The 12,304-nt window shown below is 60.7% G+C and overlaps 1 protein-coding gene across 2 annotated transcripts; it reads left to right on the top strand.

Annotated features, from left to right (window-relative positions):
• Window positions 1-250: 250 nt before the first annotated feature.
• Window positions 251-12,290, top strand: MAP3K6 (mitogen-activated protein kinase kinase kinase 6). 2 transcript variants are annotated; one of them, XM_058553359.1, is made up of 29 exons: window positions 251-972; window positions 2,263-2,402; window positions 2,488-2,511; window positions 2,789-2,979; window positions 3,098-3,266; window positions 3,663-3,769; window positions 4,184-4,354; window positions 4,446-4,558; window positions 4,935-5,094; window positions 5,305-5,467; window positions 5,543-5,650; window positions 5,746-5,795; window positions 5,887-5,982; window positions 6,143-6,230; window positions 6,311-6,444; window positions 6,825-6,952; window positions 7,201-7,337; window positions 7,678-7,783; window positions 8,267-8,424; window positions 8,522-8,714; window positions 8,822-8,960; window positions 9,263-9,422; window positions 9,794-9,970; window positions 10,255-10,360; window positions 10,633-10,822; window positions 10,911-11,023; window positions 11,120-11,193; window positions 11,483-11,559; window positions 11,773-12,290. In XM_058553359.1, exons 1-29 carry the CDS (start codon window positions 630-632, stop codon window positions 11,861-11,863), a joined length of 3,906 nt encoding a protein of 1,301 aa, XP_058409342.1. In that variant the 5' UTR covers window positions 251-629; the 3' UTR covers window positions 11,864-12,290. The 2 variants fall into 2 exon arrangements, with proteins under 2 accessions (XP_058409342.1, XP_058409341.1); XM_058553358.1 differs by having other exon boundaries at window positions 5,305-5,650.
• Window positions 12,291-12,304: the final 14 nt, after the last annotated feature.

Raw genomic sequence — 12,304 nt, 5'->3', positions numbered from 1 at the left:
CATTCATTCAACAGATCCCTGTAGGACAGGGCCTGCAATTCACGCCTCTTCCCTAGTACTGGCCTGGGCACACATCCTATGAGCTCCTGCTGTGAGCAGCCCACAGCCGTTGGCGCGCACAGGGGCACAGGCTGTTCCGGAAGCGGCCAGACTCAGAAGTTCTGGAGGGAGAGGTGGGAGGGGAGAGGCCAAGTCCCGGGCCGCTAGGGAGCGGTGCTGCCCCAAAGCCGAGGGTGGAGCTTTCCCAGCCGGCCGGGAAAGGGCTGGGCCCGGCCTGTACGTGAGGGCAGGAGAGAGCAACTGCGGGAGCTTTACTGAGGATTCCTGGTGGCGGACACCGCCGGACCGATTCCCGGGATCCCCACGTAACTCTGAGCCGCGGATCTCTGGATGCCCCAGATTCCTGGGACCCAATTCCCGATTTCAGGTCCTCAGGACCTTGCAATTCGGAGCCCGGATTTCGCCCTGGACTGCAGATTTCCGGAACCGGGACTCCGGATCTCCAGATCCCGTAGGAGATTCCGATCCCGACCGGATTCCCTAACCCGAGATCCCTGGACCCGCCGCCCCTGCCTCCTGCCGCGCCCCGGGTGCCCAGAGCCGGGCGCCAGACGCCCGAGCGCCCCCGCATGGCGGGGCCGTGCCCGCGGTCGGGGGCCCTGGAGCGCGCCGGCAGCTGCTGGCAGGACCCGCTGGCCGAGGCGCTGAGCCGGGGCCGGCCGATCGCGGCGCCCCCAGGCCGGGGCTGCGGGCGAAGCCGGCCGCTCAGCGTGGTCTACGTGCTGACCCGGGAGCCGCAGCCCGGGGTGGAGCCCGAGGCGGTAGTCGAGGCGGAGCCGCTGCCCCTACGCTGCCTGCGCGAGGCCTGCGCTCAGCTCCCCGGGTCGAGGCCGCGGCCGCAGCTGCAAAGCCTGCCCTTCGGCACGCTGGCGCTGGGAGACACGGCGGCGCTGGATTCCTTCTACAACGCGGGTGAGCGCGCGCTGCGGGCGGGGCCGGGATCCGGGGCGGGGCTTAGGGTCTTGGGCGGGGCCCAAGGGGGCGGAGCTCGGCGACGCTCGGGAGACCCAGAGATGGGTGCGGGGTCTAGGGGGCATAAGGCGACCTAAAGCTGAGGGTCTCGAGGCTGGACTGTGATAAAAGTGGAATCTAGGGGATCTGGAGCGCGGCCGGGCTCGGGCAGGGACTTAGCGGATCCAGGCCCGGCTCCGGGGTTCAGGGTTGCGGCTTAAGCACTCTGGAGTCTGCACGGTGCCTGGGGAGCGGGGCAAAGTGTGGTATCTCAAGAGTGGGGTTAGAGAGCTCAGCCTCAGGATGAACTCGGGCGGAGCTCCTGAGGGCGGGTCCTGGGAGGTGGAGCTAGGTCTAGGGAAAGGGGCCGTACATGGGAGGCTGGAGTGCAAGGGTCCTAGCATACTGTTTCCGAGGATCGGGCTAGGGAGGCAGAGAGGGAAGCGAAGAGATCCCAAAGGACTGGACTGTGGGCGAGGGAGCTTAGGTTATGAGGCCCCAGCAGCCCCCGGAGAGTGGGCGAGGCTGGAGGCGGGGCAGGGGGTTGTCAGGTGGGGGGCCAGAAGGCGGCTATTCTCGCGCGGGTCACCCCTCCCTGCCGCCATCCCGGACGCCCCGCCCCGATACTTATTTGTTCATCCGAGAGTCCGAGAAGCATGCTTGCCGGATGTCCATAAAATCGCAGCCTAAAAATGAAGGCTGACTCGACCTCGAGGACAAAAAGACACACACAGAGTCATAGACTCACAAATCGCATGAATGTTGACTTACACCGGCCCTGCAGATGCTGTGGCACACAGAGATACAGTCAGACAGTAAGCTACACACACAGGCACACATACAGGCACAGTGTTGTCTACACACACTGCTGGTGCCTGCCTCTTTCATAAGACGGGGTTGAAGTCCCAGGGAAGGGAACTTCTGTGTTTGAATAACTCCTGCCTCTCAAATGGCCTGGAACAGCTTCTGGGCTGGTGCACCACCTCCCCTCCTCCATGCCCAGTGCCCACAGGCTCTGAACAGTGGGATGAGGGTCCTAGCCCATTGAGCCCAACTCTTCTCCTGCAACACCACAGATAACAGTTCTGTGTAAGAGCCAGAGGGACCCTAAAGGGGGAAAATGAGGCCCAGAGCAAAATTGGACCCTGCTGGAGTCACACAGGAAAGGGGGCCAAGCCCGGATGGATCCCCAGGCTCCTTCCCCACCAAGCTGGGCTTCAGGGCTCAGGGCCTCCACCTGTGTGCCCACAGACGTGGTGGTGCTGGAGGTGAGCAGCTCCCTAGCGCAGCCTTCTCTGTTCTACCACCTCGGTGTGCGTGAGAGCTTCAGCATGACCAACAACGTGCTCCTCTGCTCCCAGGCTGACCTCCCTGACCTGCAGGCCCTGAGGGTAGGTGGCCAGGTGGCTGGCAGGGGCAGGCACAGGGCTAGGGTGGGGCCTACCCAGAACACCAGTATCTATCTGTCCCCTGCAGGAGGATGTTTTCCAGAAGAACTCGGTAAGCAGAATCCGCTCCTCACTCTAATGTGCCCTTTGACCTCCACTATGACCTCTGACCTCTACTACCTTTATTTGCCTCCTCAGTCACCTCTGACCTCGCTAATGTCCCCTGACATTCTTGTGACCCTCTGTTCCCTATTGCCTCCCTTCATGAGGTGTGCCCCTTCCCTGCTATTCCGGTTCCATTGGTGCTGACCTCTGACCCCTTCACTGCCCCTCTCTAACCTGGTGCTGACCTCCGACCTCCCCACTGACTCCTGCCTCCTTCCCTCCAGGACTGTGTTGGCAGCTACACGCTGATCCCCTACGTGGTGACAGCCACTGGCCGGGTGCTGTGTGGTGATGCAGGCCTATTGAGGGGCCTGGCTGATGGGCTAGTACAGGCTGGGGTGGGCAGTGAGGCCCTGCTCACACCCCTGGTGGCCCGGCTTGCCCGTCTCCTGGAGGCCACGCCCACGGACTCTTGGTAATGGGGGCCTACAGAGAAGGTGTACCAGGAGGAGGCTGGTGAGGGTGCAGCAGGCTGGGGCTGAGGGAAGGGCCCCACCATTCTCTCTCCCTCCCTCCCTTGCTGCGGGCATCAGCGGCTATTTCCGAGAGACCATTCGGCAGGACATCCGGCAGGCCCGGGAGCGGTTCAGCGGACAGCAGCTGCGGCAGGAGCTGGCTCGCCTGCAGCGGAGACTGGACAGCGTGGAGCTGCTGAGCCCCGACATCATCATGAACCTGTTGCTTTCCTACCGCGACGTGCAGGTGTGTGGTCCTCGCAGATGCAGTCGGGGCGATGGCATTAGGTGTCAGACCAACCTGAGTTCAGCTCCTGGCTGTGCTACTCACTCGCTGGCGGCTTTGAGCAAATTATCTGATGTCTCTGAGCCTCAGTTTCCTTGTTTGTAATAGGGGATGGTCATGTCACCATCTCCCAGGGCAGTTGTGAGGTTGGGGCATGCAGTGTGGTCTCCATGTAAGGTGTGGTGTCTGCACCACCTGCTGGGCCTGAGGGAGGTGTGCAGAGGATGGTGAGTGGGTGGGGGAAGATGAGGTGTCAAGGGTGGGAGGAGACCCCAGCTCCAGGTTTTCCTCAGGGTCTTGGGGCCCACAGGACCCACCAGAGGCCATCATGCCAGTGCGTGCTTTTCCCTCATGCAGGACTACTCGGCCATCATTGAACTGGTGGAAACACTGCAGGCCTTGCCCACCTGTGATGTGGCCGAACAGCACAACATCTGCTTCCACTACACGTTTGCCCTCAACCGGTGAGTGGCAGAGCAAGGCTTGGGTCATAGCCACATGGGGACATAGGTCTCTGCTGTGTGAGGTCATTGCTGTCTGGGATCACTGCTATTCAGAGAATATGCTGACCATTTGCTGTCAAATGGTCCCTGTTGTTCTGGGTTACTGCTGCCCAGGGTAGGGTGGGGTGGTGGTGCTGCCCTTGGAGTTGTCACAGCTGTCCGACGTCACTGATCCTGAGTCATTGTAGCTAGGAATCACTTCCACCTGGGATCACTACCTCTAGAAAGGTCAGTGCTGACCAGGGTCACTGCCATTCTGGGTTCATTATTGTCAGGCCCCTGGAAGGGTCTCTGATGTTCAAGGTCTGCAGGTCCCTGGACAGAGTGGGGCAGGGCCGTCGGGCAGGTCCCCAGCCCGTTTTCTCCTTCACCTAGGAGGAACAGGCCTGGGGACCGGGAGAAGGCACTGGCTGTGCTGCTGCCACTGGTACAGTTTGAGGGCTCTGTGGCACCCGACCTATACTGCATGTGTGGCCGTGTCTACAAGGACATGTTCATCAGCTCTGGCTTCCAGGATGCTGGGTACCGGGAGCAGGCCTATCACTGGTAAGCAAGTAGACAGTGGGCTGAGCTAGTGGGATGAGGGATGGTGCTGTGGGCATCAGTCCAGCTCTGTGTCCCCCTATCCCCACCCCAGGTATCGCAAGGCTTTTGACGTCGAGCCCAGCCTCCACTCAGGCATCAACGCAGCTGTGTTCCTCATTGCTGCTGGGCAGCGCTTTGAGGACTCCGAGGAGCTCCAGCTCATTGGTGAGCCCCAATCCTGTACCTCTGTCCCCCTCCAACAGGGGCTCAGGGCAGGGAGAGAGAACACTAGGCTGGAGCTGGAGCTGAGCTCATCCCCTTTTGGACCTATTCTGCCTGAACCCACACCTGGGTCCTCACACCTGTCCTGGGCCCTCATGAGCCCTTGAGCCCACGGCTGTTCCTAAGCTCACGCCTGTGTTTCTTACACACTGACTTCCACATACACTTGTTCCCAAACCCTCACCTGTGCCTGAGCTCCTGCTCCCGCCGGAGATCTTGCCACACAGAAGTTTTCATGATATCTATGTTCATGACCACTTGAATGTTGTGGCCCACACCTGCAACCACACTCACTAGGGCCCGTGCCCCTCTCCCCTAGGCATGAAGCTGGGCTGCCTGCTGGCCCGAAAAGGCTGTGTGGAGAAGATGCAGTATTACTGGGATGTAGGCTTCTCCCTGGGAGCTCAGATTCTCGCCAATGACCCCATCCAGGTGGCGCTGGCTGCAGAGCAGCTGTACAAGCTCAATGCCCCTATATGGTAGGTGGCCCCCTCTGCAGCCTTGGCCTGGCCTGGGCTGTCAGCTCCTGCACCTATGTCCACTGGCACTCTAGCCTGAGCCCTGAGCCAATGGCACCTGGTGCCCATGGCACCCAAGGCCCATGTTCTGGCTACATCCAAGTCAGTCTACTCTCCCTGGCAGTGCTAGCTGGTGCCTGGGCTGAGTTGAAGACAAGGCTCTGCCTGCAGGTACCTGGTGTCCGTGATGGAAACCTTCCTGCTGTACCAGCACTTCAGACCCACGCCAGAGCCCCCTGGAGGAGCCCCACGTCGTGCCCACTTCTGGCTCCACTTCTTGCTACAGTCCTGCCAGCCACTCAAAACGGCCTGTCCCCAAGGGGACCAGTGCTTGGTGAGGCCCGTGGGGGTGTGGGACCTGGGAGAGAGGCAGGCACCTTCTGACGGCTCCCTCTCCCGTCATCTGCAGGTGCTGGTCCTGGAGATGAACAAGGTGCTGCTGCCTGCGAGGCTGGAGGTGCAGGGTACGGACCCAGTGAGCGCAGTGACCCTGAGCCTGCTGGAGCCCGAGACCCAGGTGAAGTCCCCGCCTCTTCTCTCCAGCCTTTCTCCCACCCCCAGACCCCACCTGCGCTCCCCAGCATCGGCTTCTGAACCCCTGTCTTTTCACAGGACGTTCCCTCCAGCTGGACCTTCCCAATCACCTCCATCTGTGGGGTCAGGTGAGGGGCGAGGCTTGGGGGCAGTCCGGGTGGGGACAGACACCGCTGCTGGCTGGCCTGTCACTCACTCGTGTTCTTCATCCCTTCCCAGCGCCTCCAAGCGGGACGAGCGCTGCTGCTTCCTCTACGTGCTTCCCCCAGCTCAGGACGTCCAGCTGTGCTTCCCCAGCGTAGGGCACTGCCAGTGGTGCGCGCCGCCGCCTCTCGGGGTCGGGGTACTCGGAGGGCCGGGATGCCCGGGGCAGTGAGAGAAAGGAAGGGACATGTTTCCTGGGTGCTCTGACATAGGAGGGGACAGTTTCCGCCCAAGATGCCCCCGCCGCCGGTCTGACCTCCCTCGCCCTCAGGTTCTGCGGCCTGATCCAGGCCTTGGTGACAAATCTGGACTCCACGGCGCCCGCGGAGGCGGCGGAGGATGTGGGGGAGGTGCTGGAGGTGAGGAAGGGGGCTGGGAGCTGGAGGAGGGGGAAGGGCTGAGGGCCCTGCTGAACCCCCATCCCACCCGCCCCCCGCAGTTTGATTATGAGTACACGGAGACGGGCGAGCGGCTGGTGCTGGGCAGGGGCACGTACGGGGTGGTGTACGCGGGCCGCGATCGGCACACGCGGGTACGCATCGCCATCAAGGAGATCCCGGAGCGGGACAGCAGGTGTGGCGCGCAGGGCCGCGCGGGTGGGCTTCAGGGCTCGAGAGGGCCCAGGGGCGCGGGTCAAGTGGGAGGGACCACGAGTTGAGAGGATCTTGTAGGCGAGGGAAACGCGGATGCCCTAGTGGTCGGCTCTAGTGGGCGGGCTCGTGGACGCGAGAGTCAGAGCCCAGTGGGCCCAGGCCTATGGACAGAACCTCAGAGACCAGGCGGGCGGGTTACGGTCGGAATGGGCCTGTGGGCGGGGCGATAAGGTGGGGAAGGTCCGAGAGGAGCTTGGTGGGGCGGGGTCAGATCCTGGGGGCGTGGCCTGGCTGGTGCTGGAGTTGGGTGAGCATCTCTGCCTGAACCTGGTTTCTTCCTCTCTCCCTACCTGACCCCAGGTTCTCTCAGCCCCTGCATGAAGAGATCGCTCTGCACAAACGCCTGCGCCACAAGAACATCGTGCGCTATCTGGGCTCAGCCAGCCAAGGCGGCTACCTCAAGATCTTCATGGAGGAAGTGCCTGGAGGTACCTGCCCTGCGTGGGATGGGAATGCAACTGGAGGTGTGGGGCATGGGAATGGAGCCAGGTGGGGGTGAAGAACCCTCGGGGAAAATGAACGCTAGCGTGTGTGGGTGGTGTAGCCTAGAATTAGCTGACTCAGTGCAGTTGGGTGATGGAGTCTGGGCCATGGCATGGGTGTGCCTGGGCCTTGAGCAGACAGCTGGGCTGGAGTAAGTGGGTGCCAACGATGACCTTGGACTGTATCTGCCCAGGCAGCTTATCCTCCTTGCTGCGGTCAGTTTGGGGACCTCTGCAGGACAATGAGAGCACCATCAGTTTCTACACCCGCCAGATCCTGCAGGGACTCAGCTACCTGCATGACAACCACATTGTGCATCGAGACATCAAGGTAAGCCCTGTAGCTGGCCCACCCTGGGTCACTGGTTGTGGTGGTGGGAGAAGGAAGATATATGGCCCAAGACAGGCTGGCAGTTTAGACTAAGGGGGCAGACCCTTTGCAAAGGGTGGGGAATTCATCAAGGAGGCTCCCTAGAGAAAGAGAGAAGTTCAGATCTGAAGCCAGACCAGGGGCCAGCTCCCAGAGGGGCATAAATGGATGGCAGGGGAGGAAGTTGATAGAGGCAGGGTCAGGCTAGGATTCCTAGGAAATGGGATCTCCGGATAGGGTCCAGTTCTGGCATCAGGAGCCCAGCCTGATGTCCACTGAGCACAATGTCCACTCTGCTCAGGGGGACAATGTGCTGATCAACACCTACAGCGGGCTGCTCAAGATTTCCGACTTCGGCACCTCCAAGCGGTTGGCAGGCATCACACCCTGCACCGAGACTTTCACAGGTAACAGAGTGTGCGTTGGGGAATGGGGTTGCTGACCTGGGGCAGAAGAACTCTTGGGGCCTTCCAGGGAATGGGGGTTTCTTCTGGGCATGGAGTTGGACCAAGGGCAAGTGACTGAGCCAAGGTGAGGTGATGGAATCTAGAATTGGATCTTGGATAGCTGATGACATTGAGTTTAGTGCCTGAAATGGAGTCCAGAAGTGTTGACACAGGCCAAAGTGGGTGATTGAGTTCAGAGTGGATGATGCAATCCAGGATATATGATGAACCTGCTGTAGGTGATGGAGTCTGTGAACGTGCTGGAGCCTAAGATGAGTGAGAAAACTCAGGGTAGATGTTTGACGACCGGGGTAGGTGATGGGAACTGTTTTGGATGATAGAGTTCAGGGTGGGTGCAGGTGGCCAGGGGATGATAGACCCCCCCCTGCCACCCCTGCAGTGATAAAGGCTAGATGAGCATTATTGCTACTGCTCCTGTCCTAGGAACCCTACAGTATATGGCCCCAGAAATCATTGACCAGGGCCCACGAGGGTATGGGAAGGCGGCTGACATCTGGTCATTGGGCTGCACTGTAATCGAGATGGCCACAGGTCGCCCGCCCTTCCACGAGCTAGGGAGCCCGCAGGCTGCCATGTTTCAGGTGAGACCCCTCAGGGCCTGGCTCATGAGGTGGGGTGGGGACAGACTGGGCCCTGAACACCTCTAAACTTTGTTTACCCTCCCTGCCCCCCTCCCAGGTGGGCATGTACAAGGTGCATCCGCCAATGCCCAGTTCTCTGTCAGCTGAGGCCCAAGCCTTTCTCCTCCGAACTTTTGAGCCAGAACCCCGCCTCCGAGCCAGTGCTCAGGCTCTGCTGGGGGACCCCTTCCTGCAGCCTGGGAAGAGGAGCCGCAGCCCTGGCTCCCCCCGACATGCTCCACGGCCCTCAGGTACTACGCAGGTGGAGGGAGTGAGCACACTGGGGTGAGGGCAGAGGAGCTGTGGAGGTGAGAGGGCTGAAGAGGGCCCCAGGCTGACAGCCTTGTCCCTCCCTCAGATAACCCTTCAGCCAGCCCTGCTCCTTCAGCTGACTCGACCACACAGTCCCAGACATTCCCACGCCCTCAAGCACCCTCTCAGCACTCGCCCAGTCCCCCGAAGCGCTGCCTCAGTTATGGAGACACCAGCCAGCTCCGGTGAGAGCCCAGGGTTCTGGGGTGGGTTTGCTTCCTCGGGTTTTACCCTTGTACTCGCTCCAGAAAAAGCCCTCGTTGGGGACCTGGCCACATTGACCACTTACAAGGTTGGCATGTGGTGCCTACCTCCCAAATGCTCTTAACTTGTATTTATTGTGCCCCCTCTATGCCAGGTTTATCTCTTTTATCCCTGTGAGGTAGTTATTAAAGTAAAAAACAGAGCCAGGAATCAAACGCTGGGGCGGAGGTGACTGGACGGCGTTGCTGTCCGCCCCCCACCGGCTGCTCCCTGTTGCACCCAGGGTGCCTGAGGAGCCCGGGGCCGAGGAGCCCGCGTCCCCTGAGGAGAGTTCGGGGCTGAGCCTGCTGCACCAAGAGAGCAAGCGCCGGGCCATGCTGGCCGCGGTGCTGGAGCAGGAGCTGCCCGCGCTGGCGGAGAATCTGCGCCTGGAGCAGGAACAGGTGGGCGGCCCGCCCCAGCGCCCCCTGGTGGTCAAGCGCGGACAGGGCTCCCGCTGATGGTCTCCCCCACCCCCTCCACCAGCATCTCTCTTGGCTCAGGTGGGAATACCCCCTGACGACCCTTTTCTTTTCTTTTTTTTTTTAAATAATTTTATTTATTTATTTATTTATTCTCCCAAAGCCCTAGTAGATAGTTGTATGTCATAGTTGCACATCCTTCTAGTTGCTGTATGTGGGATGCCGCCTCAGCATGGCCGGAGAAGTGGTGCGTCGGTGCACGCCCGGAATCCCAACCCGGGCCGCCAGCAGCGGAGAGCACACACTTAACCGCTACGCCACGGTTCGGCCCTGACGACCCTTTTCCTTCTCAGGGTCCCCGTCTGGGCAGGAATCATGTGGAACAGCTACTGCGCTGCCTCAGGGCGCACATCCACACTCCCAACCGCCGGCAGCTGACCCAGGAGCTGCGGGCGCTGCAAGGGCAGCTGCGGGCCCAGGGTCTTGGGCCTGCGCTTCTGCACGGACCGCTCTTCGCCTTCCCGGATGCGGTGAGGGAGCTTTCTCACAGTTAGGGCTGCCCAATAAAACGTAGTGAGCTCCCTGTGCTTGGGAATGTGCAAGCACTTGATGTTGTAAGATTCCATGTCTTCCCAGTGAAGATAGAACCATCGGAAAAGGGACATCTGCCCAGTCCTAGCTTCCCAGCCCGTCCTTTGACCCCAAGCCCACCTACCCAACTTGCCTGCGGCAGAAGACTTTCTAGGCCTTTCCAACTCAAACCCCATCTCTATTTGAGTTTCAGCACTCAGCCGCGCCCTTCCTCCCTCTCCAGGTGAAACAGATCCTCCGCAGGCGCCAGATTCGCCCACACTGGATGTTCGTGCTGGACTCGCTGCTCAGCCGCGCTGTACGGGCAGCCCTGGCTGCGCTGGGCCCAGGTAGGCGGGGGAGTGGAACCTGCCTGCCTGCGGGTCGGTGAGAGCGTCACCCTTGGGGGTGTGGCGAACACAAACTAGGCCGGTAGGGGGCGTGGCCGGCGGGGCCACGCATGACCTCGGCGGGAAGGAGCGAGTGGGGGCGTGACCAAATGGACATCTCCCATACTGACACTGCCTGGCCGGTGCCCAGAGCCCCGCGCCCTCCGCCGGTGTCTGGGGCTCCCAAATGGGCGTTCTCACCCTGCCTGAGCTCACCCTGCTCGGATCGGCAGAGGCGGAGAAGGAGGCAGTCCCACCGAGATCAGAAGAGTTGAGTAAAGAAGAGGAGTCCCAGCAGAAGCAGCAGGAGACCCCGGTCCAGCCGAACCGGCTTCCCGGGGAACCCGGGGAACCCGGGGAACCCGAGCAGGGTCCCCCGCCTCTGATGGTGCAGCTGGGCCTCTTGCGAGCAGAGACTGATAGGTAACGGCCCTGGGACTCGCCCATAGCTTCTACACGAACTTCACCCCCACTCCCCCCTCCATTCTACTTGCCTTCTGCCTTCCTACAGGCTTCGAGATGTCCTGGCTGAGAAGGAACGGGAGTGCCAGGCCCTGCTGCAACAAGCTCTACAGGGGGTGGATGGGGAGGCCAGGACCTGTGCCTGGGCCTCAGAGCCCCCCGGTGAGCAGGACCTGGCTGGAGAACACTAATGGTGGGTGTGAGGCAGCTTCTGGCAAGAGGCACCCCTGGGCTCACCACCTGACTTATCTTTGACAGCTGCTCTCACAGTGGACCAGGGCCTCGTGCAGTGGCTACAGGAACTGAATGTGGACTCAGGCACCATCCAGACGGTGAGGGAGAGAGTGCTGGCTATCATGACTCTCACCAACCAAAAACTCCATCTCCGCCCATCTTTCAGCTCTTCTCACTTTCTCCCTCTGATGCAGAGAATCTCAATACTGCAGAAGCACTTAGTATACCCCTGCCATTGTACAGATGAGGCAACTGAGGCCCAGAGAGGGGGGTGATCCTCCCTAGCTTGTTGGTAGTAGAACACAGCTAGTACCTGGGTCTCTGGACACAACTTTCTCTGATTTTATTGCTCCCTGTTTCTGTGTACGGGTCTTTGTCCACAATCAGCTGCTGAACCACAGCTTCACGTTCCATGCCCTGCTGACCTGTGCCACTAGAGATGACCTCGTCTACACCCGTATCAGGTATGGCCTGGGCCTTGCAGGGATGACCCACACATATGGGCTCATGCTGGCCAGATCCTGACCCCCAGCTACAGGCCTGCCTAGGTTCCTCTCTGGAAACTACAGGGACACCAGGGTCCCTTGGGGACAGAGGGGACATCAGGCAGATAGTGGGTACCAGAGAAAGCCCAAGGCCTTCTTCTGGCTGAGCCACATTGAGGCTGCTTCCCCTAGGGGAGGGATGGTATGCCGCATCTGGAAAGCCATCTTGGCACAGCGAGCAGGGTCCACACCAGTGACCCTGGGACCCCAGGAGGCTGAATGAGGGCATCAGAGGCAGGAGGCCAGACCCAAGGATGGATGAATGGAGGAGACACAAGCAGCTTCTGACACACCTGCCCTGGGACCCAGGGGCAACTGGAGGAGGCCAGGTGGGTGGGGGGCAGGGTAGGGCCTGGGCCTAGCCCCAGTGGGGGGAATCAACCACAGAGACACCCCAAGCTCATTGAGTACCACCAGGCAAAGACTATTAAACAGAACACTTTTGTACCCTTGGACCTTGGCAACTTCTGAGGTATGGGGGGGTCCTGGGACCAGCTCCCTAAGGTCTAAAGTTCCTTCACCTGGCCCCCTTCACATCCCTGGCTCTTTCCTACCATCACCCTCCCACCTTCCAAGCAGACATCAGCCCCTTATTGCCCTTGGATAGACTTTATTGACTTTAGCCAATGGCAGGCCCTGAGATGGTGGTCCAGAGAGAGGAGTT

Source organism: Diceros bicornis, chromosome 13 (assembly GCF_020826845.1).
Source record: "Diceros bicornis minor isolate mBicDic1 chromosome 13, mDicBic1.mat.cur, whole genome shotgun sequence".
NCBI lineage: Eukaryota > Metazoa > Chordata > Mammalia > Perissodactyla > Rhinocerotidae > Diceros > Diceros bicornis.
Note: the sequence above shows the minus strand (reverse complement) of the source record. Positions and strands in the feature narration are given on the sequence as shown.

Bases quoted from the DNA above. Each gene is read 5' to 3' on its own strand.
- MAP3K6 (XM_058553358.1), top strand. From the start codon at position 630: ATGGCGGGGCCGTGCCCGCGGTCGGGGGCCCTGGAGCGCGCCGGCAGC. The intron at 2,403-2,487 runs GTAGGTGGCCAG...TGTCCCCTGCAG, and splicing joins CTGACCTGCAGGCCCTGAGG to GAGGATGTTTTCCAGAAGAA. The intron at 8,715-8,821 runs GTACTACGCAGG...TCCCTCCCTCAG, and splicing joins ACATGCTCCACGGCCCTCAG to ATAACCCTTCAGCCAGCCCT.